Below are 20,418 nucleotides of genomic sequence, written 5' to 3'. Positions count from 1 at the left end.
TTGCATCACCATCCTTTCCCAAAATGGCAATGTTCACAAAAGCATTTCAAATTGAAATTTTTCATCAAATGACATTTAATAACATGTTAGTGTCTGTTTTCTTAACCTTTTCATGAAGATTTTGGAACTCTCCCAGTTCTAGTTTTACATTCTGTTAAAAATTATGAATTATTGCTTTAGGCCTTATTTTAGCAATGTGTTATGTAGATTTTGTCACATTTGGAATTAAAATTCTCTCAGATCATTATTTTCATTATTTGGCATCACTTTCTGTACTGACTGATGTTTCAATCTCCCCACGACTAACGATTGCTATTTATAAACTCATAACGTTCAAATATATAGAATAAAAAATATATCATTGAAATATTAAATTTATGGTAATAAAAGCACCTTGGTACTGAAGCCATGTGAGTGAATGCAAATACTGAAAGTTGGAGCAAGACACAATTTGATAAAGGGTTGTTCTCAGCTGTAACGTTAACAATTCTTTTCTCACTAATGCCACTTGAATTGCTTAGCTCCTGCTTTTGAAATGAAACCGTACAATGAGTAGTAGTACTGAATGTTGTCAACATTGAATAAATAAAGAGCTGAAAAAGTAGGCTTCACAAAAACACTGATTAAAATATTTGCTTCCTAATTATCCTTAACCCCTGATTTCAAAAGTACACCAAGAATTACATTTTAAACGTCTAATTTACAGACATGAAACAGGTTTTCTCCCTCCCTCCCCCCCACCTTTCTATATCAGGTAGCTGTCAAAGAATATTTTTGGCAACTGCACACAATATACAATATATATTTGTTTCTGCATTAAATGTTCTAAAGCCATAATAAATTACATAATACTCTATAATTCAGTAAGAAAAGAAATAAAAAGTGTAGCTTGGATCCATGTGTTTATTAAACAAAATTGCAAGTGGATTCAGCTTCACAGAAAGGTATACCTTTGAATGGATTTGAATATACAGCAGATTGCTCAGCTCAACCCCTTGGAAAAACTAATTGTGCTCAATGCATTAATCAAAATATAAAGATTGAAAAGATCACATTAAACTAAATAAGTACCACATCCAGTCATTTATTTATGTGCACATGGTCTTTGTGCACTGAAATTAGACAGACACAAACAATTAATGATCAATTATACTGTGCAATCAAACTGCAGATTTTGGTTAATTATAAGTAGCTTCAAACAAATAAATATTCAGTAATCACCATTTTGCTGGAACGAGTAGGCCGAGCAGACTACAAACGTTACAATAACTACCCAAAAAAAATCCAGACCTGGGAAATTATATACAATAGCTAAGTACAAATGACACACTCAGTCTGCCAGTCATACAAAAGCTCTGGGCATATCCGTCCCATGTGTAGTACATCACTTGTGCTGCAGAGTGCACCATTTAAACACGTTAAATGTACCCTAGCAGTATCCAAAATGGTAAGAGATAACTACTGTAACACTCTACTGATAATGATGACTTGGTCACATTTATGAAGACCATCCAGTGCGATTGACCATATGTATTTATCAATTAAAAAAAAGATCCTAAATGCTTTTTTATATTAACACTTTTCATTAAACACGACCATCTGAATTTACGTATAAACACCTTCTTAAAAAGTAATAGTCAAAGATTTGTAGCTACCAGTTGGAAAATAAAATAGTCTGAATGCATTTGTATCTGAAGAATTAGACTGTAGTTACAAGAATAAGGTGGTTGGTAAAGGAAGGGCATTAAATACATTAGATGCCACCAAAGATAAGAGCCAAGTGGTAGGATCATTTGCTTTATAACCATCTCCGGTCAGTGTGTCACATGCAACAATCTACATCCTTGGACTCAGTGCTCATAAAATAAACTCAGGTAATCCATGCAGTGACAATAATACATTCAAGTGTGTAAAGCCTTTAACAGACAGCTCTCAGGTTGTACAGTAGCCACACAGAATAAGCTTAGCTGACCTTTAAATCTTAATTTTTAATTGATTTTAATCACTCTTTCTTCACTTTGGACAGGACTGCCAGAAAATTCAAATGGATCATGCCTTTATCTAGAGTGATAATGAAGAGCTCTGGGCTTTACATAATGCTTGGAAAATTCAGTAAAGCCCTTCTTAGATGATCGTCCCAGTGCCACATAAGATTTCTGCAGCAAGGGTGGGGGGAGGGGGGGGGCGACATGGATTTGCACCATTCCCTGTGCAATGTTCTTTTTGGAAAACTGTAGGGAAATGGATGCCTCTGACCATCATGGACTTCAATTCAAGGTCTTATTTGATCATTTACCAACAAATTGGGCTCCGCCCCTTCCCCACTAACTCTGTGCTTCACCCCCACACACTTCCAGTATCTTTTGCTGCCAGGAGAAAAACAAGGAACTCTGCAGACGCTGTGATTGAAGAAATAAAAACAACGCTGGAGAAACTCAGCAGGTCAAACAGTGTACTTTGTGCAGCAAAGATAGATACATAACCAACGTTTCAGGCTTGAGGCCTTCATCAAGGTATGAACAATATGTAGCAGGTGCCTGAACAAAATGGTGGGGAGGAGCATAGTCCCACAGGTGAACAAGAGAGGGAGGGCACAAGAGCAAACAAGGGGAGAGGGGATGGTTCTGTGAATGGGGAGGAGCTGGAGGAAAGGAGACCAGGGCATGGGGAGAATGGGGAGTGGGCGAGCAGAAACTGGAGAAGTCAATGTTAATGCCATCCAGTTGGAGAGTGACCAGACAGAATATTAGGTGTTGTTCTTCCAATTTACAGGTGGCCTTGGTTTGGCCAGTGCATGAGGCCACAGAAAGACATTAGCGTGGGGTGGGGCGCAGAATTTAACTGGTTGGCCACTGGGTGATCGATCCCTGTCATTGATGCAGACAGAGTGAAGCTGCTCAGGGAAGCAATCTCCCAGTCTGTGTCCAGTCTTCGATGTAGAGGCCACAATAGGAGCACTGGATGTGGTAACTACCTCCGCAGATTCACAAGTGAAGTGATGCTTCACTTGGAAGGACTGTTTGGGGCCCCAAATGGTGGTGAGGGAGAAGGTGCCAAAGAGGTGATATGGGAAGGGATGAGTGAACAAGGGTATCACTGAGGAGCGATCCCTACAGAAGGCAGAGAGAGAAGAGGGGAAGATATGTCTGGTGGTGGGAATCATGTTGTAGGTGACAGAAATTTCAAAGGATAATCTGTTGGATGCAGAGGCTGGTGGGGTGGTAGTTGAGGACAAGGGAATCCTGTGTTTGTTGTGTCTAGGGGCAGAGGGAGCCAGTGTAGATGAACGGGAAATGGGGGAGATGTGGTTGAGGACTGAGGTGATGATGCTAAGAAAGGAAACCACATTTTTTGCTGCCAGTTCTGTTTACTTCAGCCTAGCTTCTAGGTGACCTGCTTATCTCAGGACACACCAGCCAACAAATCATGCACATTCCCATCTCTTGTTCCCATTACCCTTTTGGTGCTCTCATTTGCAACGTCACCAAAAGCTGTACTCTGATGCCCCACCCAGTATATCTCTTGTACACAACTTCAAAAAAGCAAACCCTGGTGCTATATTTTTGCTCAAGGGAATGTGTAAAATTGTGTCTGTGCACCTGACCTCTCAAGTTTGATACAGTGGGTCAATGACAGCAATTCATGGCACCCCTAAATCCACACCATTCCAGAACACCGTCAAAGATGCATCAGATTAGCTACTGGTTAACTGACTAACATACAGCACTTCTGCAGGGTGGAAAGACTTCCCCTTTAGTTTATTCCATGTCAAACAAGATGAAAATTTATCTATCATCAACAGGGTTTATGAAATTCGAGATTCAAGATATTTTTTATTGTCATATAGCAAAACAGATGTAATATTACATGGAATTGCATTTAGCCTGCCCTAAGGCAAAGATTCTCCATCAGCAGAAATAGGCTGGTGCCCCTTACAGTCAGAGAAAGGGAAGCAAATGAATTGAAATACAGTTCTAATGAGAACAGAATAGTATCTTAGTAACAGACTAGGGGAAGCTCCAATGAAGTCTTATCCTTGACCGTGTCAACTTTCTACAATGTACCTTTTAACATTGATGTTTAAGCATTGATGCTTTTGAAAGGTGACACAATGGACTGTCTGGAGCCTTGTCAGCTTATCACAGTCAATAAGCCAATAAGCCAGCACTCAACTGTGAACTGTGGAAAGAGAAGCAGAGCTAACATGTGAGATCAATGGTCTTTCATTAGAACCAAAACTACTGAATCAGTGGAGGAAAGAACAAAGTGAAGTCTGCGTAGGTTGTGAAGCAAGAGATTAAATCTTCCACCTTCATCCGTGAAACTTCCCACATTTTGTTTTTCACTTTATAGATGCTGCCTGATCTGTTGAGTACTTCTACCATTTTGATCTTCATATCAGATTTCCGACAAATAAAGCAGTCATTCTCAACCTTTTTTTTGGCCTTGGACCCTTCTCGAAATGTACTTCTTCCGTACTTATCTCCTACCAACTACATAAAAAATATTTATACTACCGTGAGGTGAAAAGAAAACAAGGCTTTTACTTAAATGTGTTGTGGCCACCATTGAGAATGGCTGATCTAAGGGAACACAGTTGTCTAAGACTAAGTGATAACTAAGTTGCACATGGCCTGCAAGGTGCATCTAAAACTGATGCAACAGGCAATCTTGTTTTGCAACGTTTATATTTTTTCCCAGAATTGTCTGAGTACCAGCATGTCTTTTGAGCTAATGATGATCAGAAATTATTTATTCGTTCAGATGCTGTTCTGCTGTTGAGTCCACAGCAGTGAGACAAGCTATTCACCCCAGCTCTTTTTGCTGGCGGTTCTGGTTGACACAAGCCCTTAGCTCTTTATTTCACTCGCCTGCAACAGCTACCACAAACAGCATCAAGTCAGACTGGTATATTCAGTCGGATTCTCAGTGACAACAGACTAATGGTGATAGGACGGAGCAGAGAATGTCTAAAATAGAATGGAAGATTCAGGAACAATTGCAATTCAGTTCAAAAATACATGGCTTGGTAAGAATTTTTAAAAAATTCTTAATTTTAGACATATAGCAGGTTTACATGCCACCCAATTAACCTACACCCCCGGTACGTTTGGAATGGTGGGAGAAAACCGGAGCCCCCAGAGGAGGATTTAGGACCTTTTGGCGCAGCCATTTTGGGGCGAGCGATTTGGCGCGGCCTGTTTGGTGCAGCCCAATTTGCTGCAGACCCATTTAGGTGCAGAACCATTTCGGCACAGCTCATATTCAGGCTTAGTTAAAAGCATTAATGAAAGCAAGATGGGAATTGATAATACTTTATTATGTTTACACGGAACTAAATACATTTTTTATTCTCTGTAGTAAAAATGTTAGATAGTGATAAGTTAATTACGAAAAATCTAAAATATGACGTTTATTCAAAATTATGGGCTATCTCTCTTAAATACTCAACATAATTTCTCCCACTAAATCTTTTTACGAGTGTTTGTATTCGAGCGTCTGCTTCCCTGAATTTCTTTAATTTGAATGCTCATAATAAAAGTCCCTTCCTCTCTGAACTTTCCATAAACTGTCAATAAACTTCCAAATAACTGGATGTTCCACTCCAAGTTCGCATTGTAATCTCCTGTGAGCAGCTTCTGCATGATTATTTGTTCTGTCTTTATTGTTTAAAGTTCTTTCATATAAATTCCACATTCCAACTGGAAAAAGCAGTGGACGCCTCCCATTTCCTCTGTGTAATCTTCTACCTACATAGTTATCCTCGAACCAGTCCAGCAGCGGTTGCAGTTCATCTGGAAGTGCATCAGCCAAATGTTCAATAGCCTCATCAATGTTTTCAATCAGAATAAATGCAAGACCAATTATCAGTTTCAGCAGCTCGTACTTTTATCTTTGAAATGAATTTATCTCTTTCCACCTTCGATGCCAAAGTTGCATGCGAATGTTCATTAATTTGTTTCACTACTTCACCATTTCTAACGTGAATTCAAGCTTTGCTCTCACATCTCCAAAACTTTGTTTTCTTAGTAGCAGTTTATCTATAAAAACGTATATATAGCCATCATATGAGACTTTTCCTTTCCATGTTTTGTCAAAATTGTTGATGGCATTTTAATGGGTGTGGTAACTACTGGAAACTACTTATTTATTAGTTCTGTGCCAAAATGGGTCTGCGCCGAAGTGGATTGCGCCAAACAGGCTGTGCCAAAACGGCAGTGCCAAATGGTCCCATTCTGCCCGGAGGAAACCCACGCAGACACGGGGAGAACATACAAACTCCTTACAGACAAATGTTTAGACTGGGGACATTAGCAGTGAAATAATCATTCTAACACTATATCAGTAATAGGATCCTGTTACTAGAATTCCAAGTGTGACATAATATATAGAAACAGAAGTGAAGAATAGCTTTCACTTGTTTCAGTTAATAAATCTACAATGGTCATAGATTGGGATGGCAAGAAAGAATGGACAGGATAATGAGCCACCATGCAGTGACTTTATTAAAGAGCATCAGGTGGCAGGTCTCATTCAGTCAGCTACTTGAGCCCAGATTCATATGGAAACTCATATACAGCACGGAATCAATCATTAGTGGGCATGGACACATATTGAGATGATATATTAAATAAAATAGGTTTCACTTCAGATTCTCTTTAAGTAGATTACTCAATGCCACAGGAATTGATCATGTACTGAACAACACACTAATATTTAATAGCTACACTCTTAAAATAAAATGTTAAAAGTGCTTTTGGTTACATCTGTAATATTTACATATGCCCGAGCTCAGCCTTGTATGCTAAAATGATGGGGCATTCCTCCAGGGACTCCTTCAGGCTTTGTTACTTCTAATGCCATTGCTATTAGCAACAGTCTACATTACATTGTACACTCGACAAACAGCAACACATAGTGGAGGAGGGTTCCTCTAAAAAGCAATATAAAAATTATTAAAACAACTAACATCAGAGGAGGCTCTATTAAATTACTTCAGTGATGCATCTTATAACACCATAGAAGATTTAGGAACATGAAGGGGCTAATCAGCAACTTGAATCTGTTCTACCTACTGCTCATGAGCCCTCAAGAGCATTTCCCAGTTGCTCCAGTTCACATTGTATCCGTACCTAGTAAAACCTAGCCGTCACTGTGAGAGAGCCCCAAATGTTTCACAGGGAATACATTCCGCATTTGACCGCTACTTATGTAAAAAGGGTCTCCTAGATTTTACTTCTAAATAGTCTAACTCCAATTTTAACATCATCACCTTATTCTGGATGACTCCCGCCCCTTAAAGTAATGTCTCTGTATTCATCGTGTTCAATCCTATTTGCATTTTAAATACTGTACTTTGATCAGATCACCACACAAACAATGGCTCCGTACAAAATGCTAATAAATACCTGAAGTTACACGCAAAAGTCTGCAGACACTGTGGATGAAGTAAAAACAATGCTGGAGAAACTCAGCAGGTCAAACAGTCCATTTTATATACCAAAGATAAAGATACATAACGAACATTTTGTCATGAATGAAGGTCTCAAGCCTGAAGCATTGGTTATGTATTTTTATCTTTGCTGTATAAAGGATGCTGTTTGACCTGTTGAGCTTCTACAGCGTTGTTTTTTTTTACAAAATGCTAAAATACCTCCTCTTTTCACATCCATGTTCATTACCAAACACTTTCTGGCAAATTAGGATTTCTAGTTCCTTGGTTATAAATAGCGGTTCTTTTTCAAATGTATTTGAAAGGGTGGTCAAAAGCCCGATCGTACAAAATAGGAGGAGGCAGCTCTTTGAAATGAGTTGCCCCACTCCCCTGCCCTTTCACCAGAGCCATGCCATTCCCAGTCCTTATCTCATGCAACTAACAACGGATGCTGCAGGATTATAGGCAGCGGATAAAGGCTAAAACTGCATGTTTTGAGGGGGAAAAAACCCAAAAAACTGTGGAAAATAATTGAAGAATCAACATGCATGAAAGATGAACAGAAAATGAGATGGACAACTATGGTCTATATATTTACATAACCGTTTGATAGATCTTATCTGGGTGGTCCAGTGAAAGGAATGCATGATTTTCATTTGGTCTATTGAGAGGTTCTGGAAAAAGTGGTGAATGTAAAGATTTGCTCTTGCACTTTGATCACATTAGATTGACAAAATAAGGATTGACAACTTACTGGATGAAAAACAAAACATAAAGGAATGGATATAATGTGACTGCCGATGTGGGAAGGAGCAAATATTATGCCATGTAATTTTCTTTTCTCAAATAGATTCAAAGGGAAAGGAAGCAGTTCAAATAATCTTATTGAATACAGTTTTCTCTTCTTCATGGCAGAGTTCATTCATAGGGTACAAGGCTTGGCATGGCTTCAGGGGTCTGACTGTAAGCCTACTCTTTGTAAGGGTGCCTTTAACACACTGATGCTTGATTGAAGACAGTAATTCTAGGAGGCAAGATTGCCCACTGGTCCATCACCACTCTTGAGTTCATTTCACTGCCTCAATTCTTCTTCCCATCCCCAGGAACAACAAGATAAAATGGAGGCAAGTCTTAACTCATCATCCTGAGCAATCATCAGCTGCTCAAATAATTGTGCGTTTCCCGGGAGTTTATGCTGAGAACAACAGCCGAGTGACCACCTGTCAGAAATAAAGAGATAAATTAGCTCCAATCATGAATTGGGCATTTCCAAATCCTGAAGTCCACAATTGTTTCATGGCTCTATATGCTGGCAGAGGCCTAAGACTGGAAATCTAGATTCTGTGAATGGGACAAAATTAGACTGGAAAAGGAAGGCTGTGCGGTTTTTAACTCTTGGGTAAGTCTGGGGAAAGAAGCCAGAAAAAAGGCTTGATAGGGAGATGCCATCTGTACCTTTAAGCGCATAAAGTTATTCCTTATCTTCATCAGTCCCTTCCAATAATCCTTTCTCTGTTTCCAGTGCATTATGGGATTGATCTAAACTGACCTTGGAAATTGATCCACTGTAACATGTTTCAGGACATCTAATACTTCCACCTTCCTAATACCTATGTGGTTCAATGTATTCCTCCCTGAACTCAATATCCACCACATCTTTCGCCTTGGTGGATATAGTAATATGAAGTACAAGTCCACCCACATCTTCTGGACCTCTTTCCTGAGCTATGCCCTTGGCCTCCACCAGTTGTGATCGACCATGGGGGTATTGCACCTCTGGTAGTCACTGGTATGTTTAGCAGCGTCGAGAGTGGCTATGGAGGCCAATCCTAGAATGACAAGCTCTGCCACAGTTGCTGCAAATATAGGGCACCATTGAATTTGTTGTCCGCTGTGCTCTCCACTCCTCAAACTGACTCAAGATCATTCTTTCACCTTGCTCGAGGTGTTGATGAAGAGTACCTCGCCATTTGTTGCGGTCACCTGCTGTATCCTCCCAGCACTCTGTAGATTTTTAAAATATCACGCTTGCAAAGGTCCTTGGAGCAAAGCTGGGGTCTACCCATGTTCCTCTTGCCTAATGCTACTTCTCCATAGATGATGTCCTTTGGCAGTCTAGCATCCTTCATGTGATGGATGTGGCCAAACCAGCGCAGTCTGCGTTGTTTTAAAAGCATGAACATTGTGGGAAGTCCAGCGCGGGACTGGATCTCAGAATTTGGGACTTTGTCTCTCCAGGTGATGCTGTTGACAGAATGACTTAGCATCCTCCTTAATCTTATCTGCCGAAAATATTTCATGACCTCTTTTTGCCCTCCTAACTTCTTTCTTAAGTACTCTCCAACACCTTCTATTTTTGATTGTAGTTATTCTATGCGTTCTATGATTCCCTTTTTTTCTTGATCAAACCTTCAATGACTTTTGCCATCCAAGGGTCCTTAATCTTGCCAACTTTTCATGCTGTCCATGAACTCTTGCCAACTTTCTTTATAATGGCTCACACTTCTCACTTCTCAGATGGTGTTTTACCCACAAGAAATTATGAGACAAGACAGAATCGGGTCATTTGCAAATATTAAAGAATAAGTACAAGGAGGATCATGTTGCAACTATGTTAAATGTGGGTTAGGCCACAATTGGAGATACAGAGGCTTTGCAAAGGGTACAAAAGAGACTGGAGGGAATGAGCTATGGGGAGAGATTGGAGAAATCTTGTTTGCTTTCTCTGGAGCATCAACAGTAAGGGGTGATCTGATGGAAGTTTGATAATGGTAATTAGTTTATTGTTATATACATTCTACAATGTATACATGACTAAAATTCTTACTTACTGCAGCCAAACAGATATTTATACAGAAAAATAATATAATGATAAATTAATTGAATGAAATTAAAAGAGACAATATATACATAACATAGAAGAGGTTGTGACCGTGGTGATGGGGATTCTTTATGAGGTTCATTGCCTTTTTGAGGCAGCGCCTCACGTAGATGTCTGCCATGGTTGGGAGATCAGATCCTGACTGTTTTATGTTTATATAATTATGATTGTCCAGTGTAAAAATGTTTCATGGTCGAGGACATGTTTAATGGGGATGGGTAGAAGAGGTTGGGGAGGGAGTTTATTAAATAAAATAAATTTATTTTCAGGATTTAGACATACAGCTCGGTAACAGGCCCTTCTGTCCTACGAGCCTGAGCCACCCAATTACAATTGACCGTACATATCCCCGGTGGGAGGAAACCAGTGTCCCCAGATAAACCAACACAGACACAAGGGAGAATGGACAAACGACTTATAGACAGTACTGGATTTGAAAGCCAAAACGCTGGTGCTGTAATAGTGTTGTGCTAACGGCTATGCTAACTGTGCCACCCTATTGCCAATCATACCGCCATTTTAAAATAATGATTTGGAGGAAACACCATTCATAGAACTATATGGTATGGAGTGAGGCCATTCAGCCTAACCTGTCCATGCTGAAATGCCAGCCACATTAGATTATAATGGCCTTAACATTGGTTGACCAAGTAATAATTTTGTACCCCATAAAAGGTTGGTTACACCGCATTAATTGCTTTTTATAGTGAACATAGAGAATAAAGATTGAAGATCGCATCATTTTATTCAGTCTGTTGACAAAGACGTCAGACCACATGGAGACGTGCTATCTACGTTTTGCAGCTGTACGAGTGCAGGGACCAGAAGGCGCAGTCAGTTTCATCGGGCAAATGCATTGGCATTGTTACTCTTTAAAGGCTGAGCCATTGTTATAAAGAAAAAGAACTGCAAAAGAAACAGGCTACCTCTTCCGTTACCTAGCGTCTGGGAATCCAAATCATCATCAATATATTCTTCCCCTTGGATAATATTCTGGGTGTCTTCACTGTGATTTACAGGACTAGTCATTTCCTGTTCCTTTTCATTATGCATTTGAGCATAAACATTCCGGCCAGGTATCTTCCTGTAACATAAAGCAAGAATACATCACCTGCCAGTGTGTAACATAAAGCAAGAATACATCACCTGCCAGTGTGTAACATAAAGCAAGAATACATCACCTGTCAGTGTGTAACATAAAGCAAGAATACATCACCTGTCAGTGTGTAACATAAAGCAAGAATACATCACCTGTCAGTGTGCATTAAATCTCTATGGCCTGCTTTATATGAAAAAGTTCATACTTGTAACTCCTTGATCGCAAAGATGAGTCTCACCCATTGGAAGCCCATATTATAATCTGATGGACACTGTTCACTATAATTCCTACTCTTTGAAATGATGAAAGGTTAAACCATGTAAGATGCAGTTTGGGAAGTGTTAAATGCTAATAACAGTAATATCAAGCCACTCTTTAAAATATTTACTTCTTTTGATCTCATAATGGTCATGATCTTTAAATAAAAGGGCAATTTTATTTAGTATATGTTAATTGTAATAATAGTGCAGTGTCACTTGAAACTGGGAATATAAAGGCAGTCATTCCACCCAGGTGGCGACTGACTGAGAAAGAATCTCGTTCAGAAACTGCTGTAATTTGTTTTGGGGGATCATAGGTAGAAAATGTCCATGGACTACTTAAATCTAATTTCCTTGAGGGGGAAGATAGAGCAAAATTACTTTGAACAGATGCAGTTTTTACAGAAAAATGTTTCAATATATTATCTCGTGAGATTTGACCCAACGTTGTTGAAGCAATAGTGATGGTTCTCAAAGGCTGAGGGTTATCTTCTAGGTAGTCTTGGAGGTGATGGTGTTTTAACAATTTTGTCTCTTATTATTTTTGGTTGTGGAGATCTCAGTGACCACAAATGTTGTCTAAGTAAGCTTGGTAAGATACAACAGAGCATCATAAAGGTCATTCACACTATAGCTAGAGGACATTGAAGTGGTGGTAGAACCAGAAAAGGGATCCAACTAAGTGAATGATTTTCTCATGTACAGTGTCAGTCTCAATAGTTGCTGCAATTTGTTCCCATACAAATAAATGGCGCATAATGCTTTCCGACTATTCATCAGATGGTGGACAAAAGACGAGCCATTCAGTGCCGAGTACATGGGCTTTGACCTTCTCTGCTGCTCGTGATAATGAATCTGGTTACATATCTGGTAATTGGCTGCCACCCCACAACCCTGATGGGGCTATACTTATTATCAAAGAAGCTTAAGGAGAAATAGCTCTGGCCTGTTGAGTGAGTGTTGTCTGAATTTCACCTTTCACCTTTGACGCACCTCACATCTGCCCCAGTATTTCCATATCTGGTTCATGCTCAAATTCACTCCTACAAAGCAATTAACCATGTTAAAAGTACTATTGTAGAGGCCTATCTGATGGCACTACCTTACGCAAGTGGCAATAAATAACACTGGACACAAGTTGTTATAGTTGATGAAATGACGCCTTGACAATTCCACCACACCTTCAGAGGACAGGGAAGGTCTTAGTTTGACGTGAAAGGTAAATTGACTCTACAGCATTGTGAATGCTACAATGCCAGCCTGAATGTTGTGCTCTGCTCCTCCAACTTGGTGGTGGAGGAAAGTGCACCAAAAGTGACCACTTTGGCCTTATGGATCATCTAGACCAGCCATTCTCAAATGGTCTCCCCAGGGCTCTGCTCAAGGTTTATAGGCCCAAGATTTGTTCTGCACTTCTCTCTTATTGACTACATAAAAGGCATAAAAACATTGATGTTATGTGAGGTGAGAGGAAAACAGGCTTTTATTTAAATGTTGTGTGAAAATGGCTGATTGAGACCTTTCAGGGCAAACTGGTGGTGCTGAATGCATTGCCACAATCTGTGCTCCTGATGTGGAAATCTCTTCCACTCAGAAATTGTGGAAACTGAAATGCCAGTTGATCATGGTTTTCTAACTATAAGCTAATGGTGTCAAAGGTGATGTTCCAGGGTCTGGGTTCCCTGCTGGGAACACGATGTGAGAACATGAGTGGCACGAGTAACATAGAGGTTAGTGAAATGCTGTTACAGCGCCAGCAACCGGGGTTCGAATCTGTCTGTAAGGAGTTTGTATGTTCTTCCTGTGTCTATGTGGGCTTCTTCTAGGTACTTCGGTTTCCTCCCACCGGGGGTGTAGGTCAATGGGGCAGAATAAGCTTATAGGCTAAAAGGGCCTCTTACCCTGCTGTATGTCTGTAGTGCACGTCGAAAGAACCAAAGACTTGTTGATCCAAACCAAGGCTTCTATTAACTAAAAGACTGGAGCATATCAAAAGTAGGTCGACCAGTCCAGAATGACCTGGTCTGGCTAGGAGCAATCCTTTAAGACCTGCCAGTAGGTGTGGCTACACTCTCAGCCAATCACAGTCATCCTACACTACAATCTGTACATATACACATTGGTGATAGAATCTGTACTATCACAATGTCCAAATTTAAATTTAAACCAAAAGGGCCTGTGACCATGATGTATGTTCAAATTTAAATTTAAACCCAATGGTATCCTAGCTGATTTGACAATACCAGATTACCATCACATAACAAATAATTGAAATTGAACTGGCTAAAAATTCAACCCTTTATTCTTATAACTGTTTGCATGGAATTGAATTAAATTGTTTATTTGTTACGTACACTGAAAAACTATGAAACGCTTTGTTTTGCATGCTATCCAGGTAATTCACCACATACTTAAGTATAGCAGGATATGCAATAATAAAGGCATCTAGTCTGAATTGCAAAATTAGTATAATCTGTGAACTTCTAATGACCACACTTTAGAAAGGACACAATTGCTTGGGATGGGACGTTTCAGTTTGCAGTAATGAGGTTTTTTTCCCCTTGCTACAGAAGAGGCTGATTAGGTGTCAAAAGATTTATAAAATTATGAGAAATACAGTGGATAGCAAGGAACTTCTCTTCATAGCATAAGTGTGTAAGACCACACAGAGCAGGTTTAAGGTGAAGAATAAGGGGTTTAGAGGGGACCTGATATTTTTAACCCAGAAGGTGTTTGCAATCTAGAATGCACTGCCTGAGATGATGTTGGAGGTATGGGCTTTCGTAACAGTTAAGAAGCAATTGGATGAGGTTTGAATTGCCAGGGAATGTAGGCACAGCACCTAATATCCTGAATATGCATGAGATTGTCTGATCTTGGAAGCTAAGGCCTGGTCAGTACTTGGAGGGGAGACCACCTAGGAACACCAAGTGCCGTAGGTTTCTGTGAGGGGCGCTGGACAAAGTGACGACTCTCCATCTGCCTTACGGTAGACAAAAGTTAAAAAATTTCATACATGTTACATTCTAAATCTAGTATTACATGACAATAATGGAACCTAAAGACAAAGAACTGGTAAATAGGAAGACGGTTAGCATGGACATGAAGTGCCGAAGATCTCTTTCTGCACTGTGTGATTCTATAACTCATACCTATTTTAGGGAAGCAGGAAGTAAACAGTGGTGGGAGGAATAAATTCAATGCATCCATATTGACTGAGAATTTTTTTTACCATTTGAATGCTGGAAACATTCAGCAAGTAGAGCAACATCTGTGCAAAAAGAAATCAAGTTAACATTTTAGATTGATGATGTTTTATCAGAATTAGAAATGTGAGTCTGTTTCAGGTTGCAGAGAAAGGGAGAGAAGAGAACTCAGGGACATCTGTGACACCATGGAGAGCCAGACTGTCCATCCAGCTGACAGAAAGTTTGCTGGTGGCACCTAAAAGATAATGAATGTTGGTGAGTAACACTGGACACTGAAGATTTTTCTTTCTGAACATTTTTGGGCGTATTTTATGATTTTGGGCTGTTGATCATGAAAATAATCTTAACATTTTCCCATCTTTTACCATTTTTTAGATATAACTTCTTTTTGTGATTTCCTGTCATATTTTAAGTCTGTCTCAAGCATACGAAAACATGAAGTGCAAGACGTCATTGAAAATTTATTTTCTGCATTCACACTTGGACTTCTTCCCTGCTGATCTTGGTGCAGTCAGTGAAAAACATAGTGAAAGGTTTCACCAGGACATTGCAACCTTGGGGAAGTGGTATCAAGGCAATTGGATTCCATCATTGCTGGCCGACTATTGTTGGACCCTGACACAGAGGCATTGGATGCTGAGTACAAATGAAAATCAGCGGTGAAACATATTTAGGTCAGTTGAACTAACACAATGTGTCAGCATCAATTATGTGATTCAACATGCTAAATTCATTAAAAGTTAATTTAATGTTTATTCAACTTCCTATGTGATACAGCAAATCTGAAATGATCTTTGTGTTCAGCTTGAAGTGGTCCATCGTGAACCCTAATTGTTTTTCAGGAAGAAAACCTTTTGGAAAAAAATTGTAGAGAATTGCTGTTAGAGAGAGAAAAATCAATATCTTAGAGAAGCAAAGAATGGCACTTTATAATCTCTCAGGAATCAACTACTGCTGATCAGAAAAAAAACTTTTTTGTTTTGTTTATTGCCCTCATTCATCTCTCCCAATTTGCAATTCTCCTGACAGGGTCAATAATAATTAGCAAGCATTCATCACCAATGGATAATAGTGATCTGCAACCCCTCCTGCCCCATTCCTCCCCTCTCTGCAACTTCAAATGAGGTAGTGTTCTCACTTTGTAAGTTTTGATGAGAAATCATCGATTTGAAATGTCAAGAGTAAAATACTAAAGTCTGCAGACACTGTAATGAAGTAAAAACACAAAGCTGGAGAAACTCAGCAGGCCAAACAGTGTCCTTTATACAGCAAAGATAAAGATACATAACCAACATTTCAGGCTTGAGCCCTTCATCAAGGTATGAACGACATGTAGGCAGGCACCAGAACAAAATAGTCGGGGGGGGGGGGGAAGGGCAAGGGGAGGACCGCAATTCCACAGGCAGGAGATAATAGGTGGATCAAGGAGGGAGGGTACACCGGCAAACAGCGAGAGGGGGAATGGCTCTGTGAATGAAGAGGGTACTCCCTCCATGGAGAGCTGGAGGAAAGAAGACAGGGATGGGGAAGAGAGGGAGAACAGAGAATGGGTTAGCACAAATCAGAGAAGTCGATATCAATGCCATCCGGTTGGAGAGTGCCCGGGCAGAATATTAGGTGTTACTCTTGAAATTTACAGGTGGTCTTGGTTTAACAGTACACGAGGCCATGGACAAACATGTCAGCACAGGAGTGGGGTGCGAAATTGAAGTGGTTGGCCACTGGGAGATCCCCATCATTGATGTCACCTTTGTTCATCTCACCGCAAATGCTCTCCTGAGTATCTCTGGGATTTTCATTTATTTTATTTGACATTTTCAGTATCTGAAGATTTTTTTTTGACCCTAGCCTTTCTTAGCCAATAGGTTGTGAGAGGATCAAACAGACACTGATGTACGTTAGCAGCCTGACTGATAAGTGGATTGAACATAATTGCTTCCTGTTCACAAGTTTGGCAAAGCTCTGCAAGCCATTTTCTGGCATAGAAAATACTACTACAGTGATGTGTAGAAGGGAGCTGAAATTGTGCATCAGTGGGGGATCTTTCTCAGCTGAGAGGAACAGGAAACATGGACTGCACAGAACCAGATGGGAATATATAACGCAGAATTAGAATTAACTTAAGAAAATTGAACAGATTAACAAATGAGGGGTAGAAAATTATAAAACAATAAAACAGTAAATTATCATATTGTTTAGGATATGAATTAAACACATTTATATATAGATTGAACACTTCTGAGATGGTCTTGTTTAATCAGATCAAGGTGTAATCAATAAAGGGCACCAATAATTTTTTTTTAAATTTAGACCTACACCATGGTAACAAACAACCCATTTCGGCCCACAAGCCCGTGCCACCCAATTTACACCCCATTAACTTACAACCCCGGTACATTTCAAATGGTGGGAGGAATCTGGAGCCCCTGGGGAAAACCCACGCAGACACAGGGAGAACATACAAACTCCTGACAGACAGTGTGCGATTCGAAACCAACTCCCAATCGCTGGCGCTGTAAAGATGTTGCACTAACCGCTACACCAACTGAAAGGCATGGATGAAACAGCAAATAGGAAATGTACAAACACTGCAGACAGAAATTATACATGATGAAGTCAGCAATGTACACAGTGACTGAAATCCTTGCAACTATCACCCTCAATGAATAGTTAAAATAATAACTTCAACATGTACGGGAAACAAGATGGAAACGTGAATTTTACTACCTGAGAAAGAAGTGAAAGTAGGAGAAAAATCTTGTCTGCTTTGGGACTGTTCTAACCCACTATGCAGTCATGCCCTATCTAGTCATATCCTAGGCACAGAATATTGCCAGAAAAATGACATGAATTACAAATTGATGTTGCTGAGATGCTGAGAATTTTCACTATGAGCATACCTTACACTAATTTAAAGGAGGAACTCCTCAAAATCATTTGTATATTCAATGCAAATTTTTTCAATATTTATTACTATTACTGCAGTGGTTAAATTAGCATAAATATTTTAACATCTGGTAAATGGTATTTTTATTATGCACATGAACATAAAAAATTATCACAAAATGTCTGTTTTTAATCAGTGCCTAATCTATGTGTTAAGTCATTGAAATCACCCATAGAATATCAGTCAAACTGATGGTTAATTGTCCATTTTATATCAGATTTCCAGTACATGAAGTATTTTCCTTTCAAACAACTAATTATGGAAAATAACATCGAGCCATTTACTAGCTTTCATTCATTGGCTAGAAAGGCTTTAAAGATTTAAAATCTTTGAAAAGGCCTCTAGTAGCACACTTTCATCTAAAAGTAATCCGGAACAATTGCAAGTGGGGAGAATTGGAGGAGTCGGTTCACTGTTGATTACATCAAGCCAGGATAAAGGGGATGAGGTGTGGCCAGTTCAGGCAGCAACACTAAAACAAAGGGAAAAGATTGTGGAAAGCTTGAGTTGCACTCGAAATTCCATGATACTTTGGGTTGATTTGACCAATTATGGGTGAATTTTGCTAAGCCAGCTGAAATTCCAGGTCCAAATACATCTGATCTACCAACTAATGGATTCGATCCTTGCATAATTTGCATATTAGCAGAATAAACATGCATTTACGTGCTTATCTATCATGTCCTCATGCAATCCCAAAGCTGTTCACGATCAATATTAATTTTAAAGTGCAATTACTGTTGTCACATAGGTAATATCAAATGGATGTTGGACATGAAAAGGCATGATTAATAGCAAATGGTGTGCTATTGAACTGTTGCTGATCTGCTTTTGAACTGTAGTTTCAATAGGTGTTTTTATGCTGGGCCTCCACCTCGAAGCCGAATCCAACCGCAGAGAAAAATTTGAACGTACCTTTTTATGGAGTAGCCCTATTAGGCTGCTCCTGCGCCACTTTTATGAAGCGCGGCAACTCGTAGCGCCCTCCGGAGTTTATGGAGCACTGCCTGATGCCATGAGGGCTAACATACGTGCCAAGCAATGACTGTCCCATTACCCATAATCCCTCATGCAGCTGAAAAAGCTCTGAGAAACGCTGAGCAGTTCTAGCTGTGTTGGGGATTATGGGTAAGGAAAGTGTCCATTGATCATTCTTCCAGCTCTTCTGCCTGGCGTTTCCTCTCCTACTCCTTGGTCTCGACAGCCTTGGTGAAGGAGTGAGGGGTGGAGGGGGAACGAGAAGCAGACATTTCTGGGTGGCAGGAGGGAGCTATAACACCAGCACCAATCACCATGGCATCCATGGTGGTGGCTCCTGGATCGCGGGTTAACGGCATCATTGCAATATCATCAGCCCAGCTCTAGCCAGCCTCATGTAGTGGCAATACATTTATGATGCATGGCGGAGCATGTTTGATTAGACTTGGCTGCCAGCAGGGGCTTACACACAGTATGTGATCTGTATGGAGGCTTGCAGCCTCATGGTGCTGTTTACATTAACTTTAAAGAACCTTTTCCTTCATCCATGTGTTGTCTAAGAACTCACACATACGAATACAAGATGAAACAAGTTCTAGGCTGCCTTCCAGGTGAAAACATGATCAGAGTGAATAACCGTGTGCCACTGATAATACATCCATGCAAGAAAAGTTCCATTTGCGCTTCATAAGCAACTAAAAGCAGAGTTGGACAGGATGGAAAGCCTGAACGTGATTCAGAAGATAGATGAGCCAATGGAGTGCGTGAGTTCACTCGTTGTTGGGGACCAAAAGAATGGAAAGCTTAGAATTTGCTTGGATCCAAGAGATCTAAACAGAGCAATAAAGAGAAATCACTTTAAGCTTCCAACGCATGAAGAAATCATGTCACAATTTGCAAATGCAAAGTTTTTCAGCAAGTTAGATGCATCATCAGGATTTTGGCAGTTAAAATTGGATGAAGCAAGTTCAAGACTGTGCACATTCAAACGTCCATTTGGCAGATACAGATTCCTAAGGTGACCATTCGGAATTGCCTCAGCTCCTGAAATGTATCACAAAACTATCCATATGGTCTATGAGCATCTAGACGGAGTTGACACCTCAATGGATGACATCATAGTATGGGGAACCACGAGAACAGAGCATGATGAGAGACTAAGGAAAGTGCTGGAAGCAATAAGGAAAGCAAACCTGAAGCTGAATAGAGAGAAATGCCAGCTCGGGGAGGCAGAATTAATATTTGTAGGAGATATTATTGGCAGTGAGGGCATCAGACCAGATCCCAGAAAGGTGTCCACCATTGGGAACATGCCAAGGCCACCATGCAAAAAGGACGTACAGAAGTTTAATGGAATTTTCAACTATATGGGTAAATTCATATCCAACCTCTCAGAAAAGATGGCTCCATTGAGAAGACTAACAGAAAAGAACATGGAATCATGAACATAAAAAGTCAAGGAGTGAACTAAAGAAACTGCTCACAGAGGAACCAGTTCTGAGGTTTTACAACCCAGCGAGATCCATCAAGATATCATCAGATGCATCACATGGTGGGCTAGGTGCAGTTCTTCTACAAAAATATGATGACTGGCAACCCACTGCATATG

The 20,418-nt window shown here is 40.0% G+C and overlaps 1 protein-coding gene across 5 annotated transcripts in view; it reads right to left on the bottom strand.

Moving 5' to 3' along the window:
* sorcs2 (sortilin-related VPS10 domain containing receptor 2) overlaps positions 1 to 20,418 on the bottom strand; it is an 848,688-nt gene that overhangs the window by 39,237 nt on the left and 789,033 nt on the right. For 2 of the 5 annotated variants that reach the window (XR_011354138.1, XM_069926521.1), the window contains exon 26: positions 11,243 to 11,400. Coding sequence is in view for 3 of the 5 variants with exons in the window: in XM_069926521.1 (XP_069782622.1) it covers positions 11,243 to 11,400 (158 nt within the window). In the remaining 2 variants the exon portion in view is untranslated. Of the gene's footprint in view, positions 1 to 894; positions 8,656 to 11,242; positions 11,401 to 20,418 lie in introns of those variants that run through there. The other 3 variants (XM_069926519.1, XM_069926520.1, XR_011354139.1) reach the window with 3 other exon arrangements.

This window comes from Narcine bancroftii, chromosome 3, assembly GCF_036971445.1.
Source record: "Narcine bancroftii isolate sNarBan1 chromosome 3, sNarBan1.hap1, whole genome shotgun sequence".
Classification (NCBI taxonomy): domain Eukaryota; kingdom Metazoa; phylum Chordata; class Chondrichthyes; order Torpediniformes; family Narcinidae; genus Narcine; species Narcine bancroftii.
This window is presented reverse-complemented; position numbering and strand designations above follow the sequence as displayed.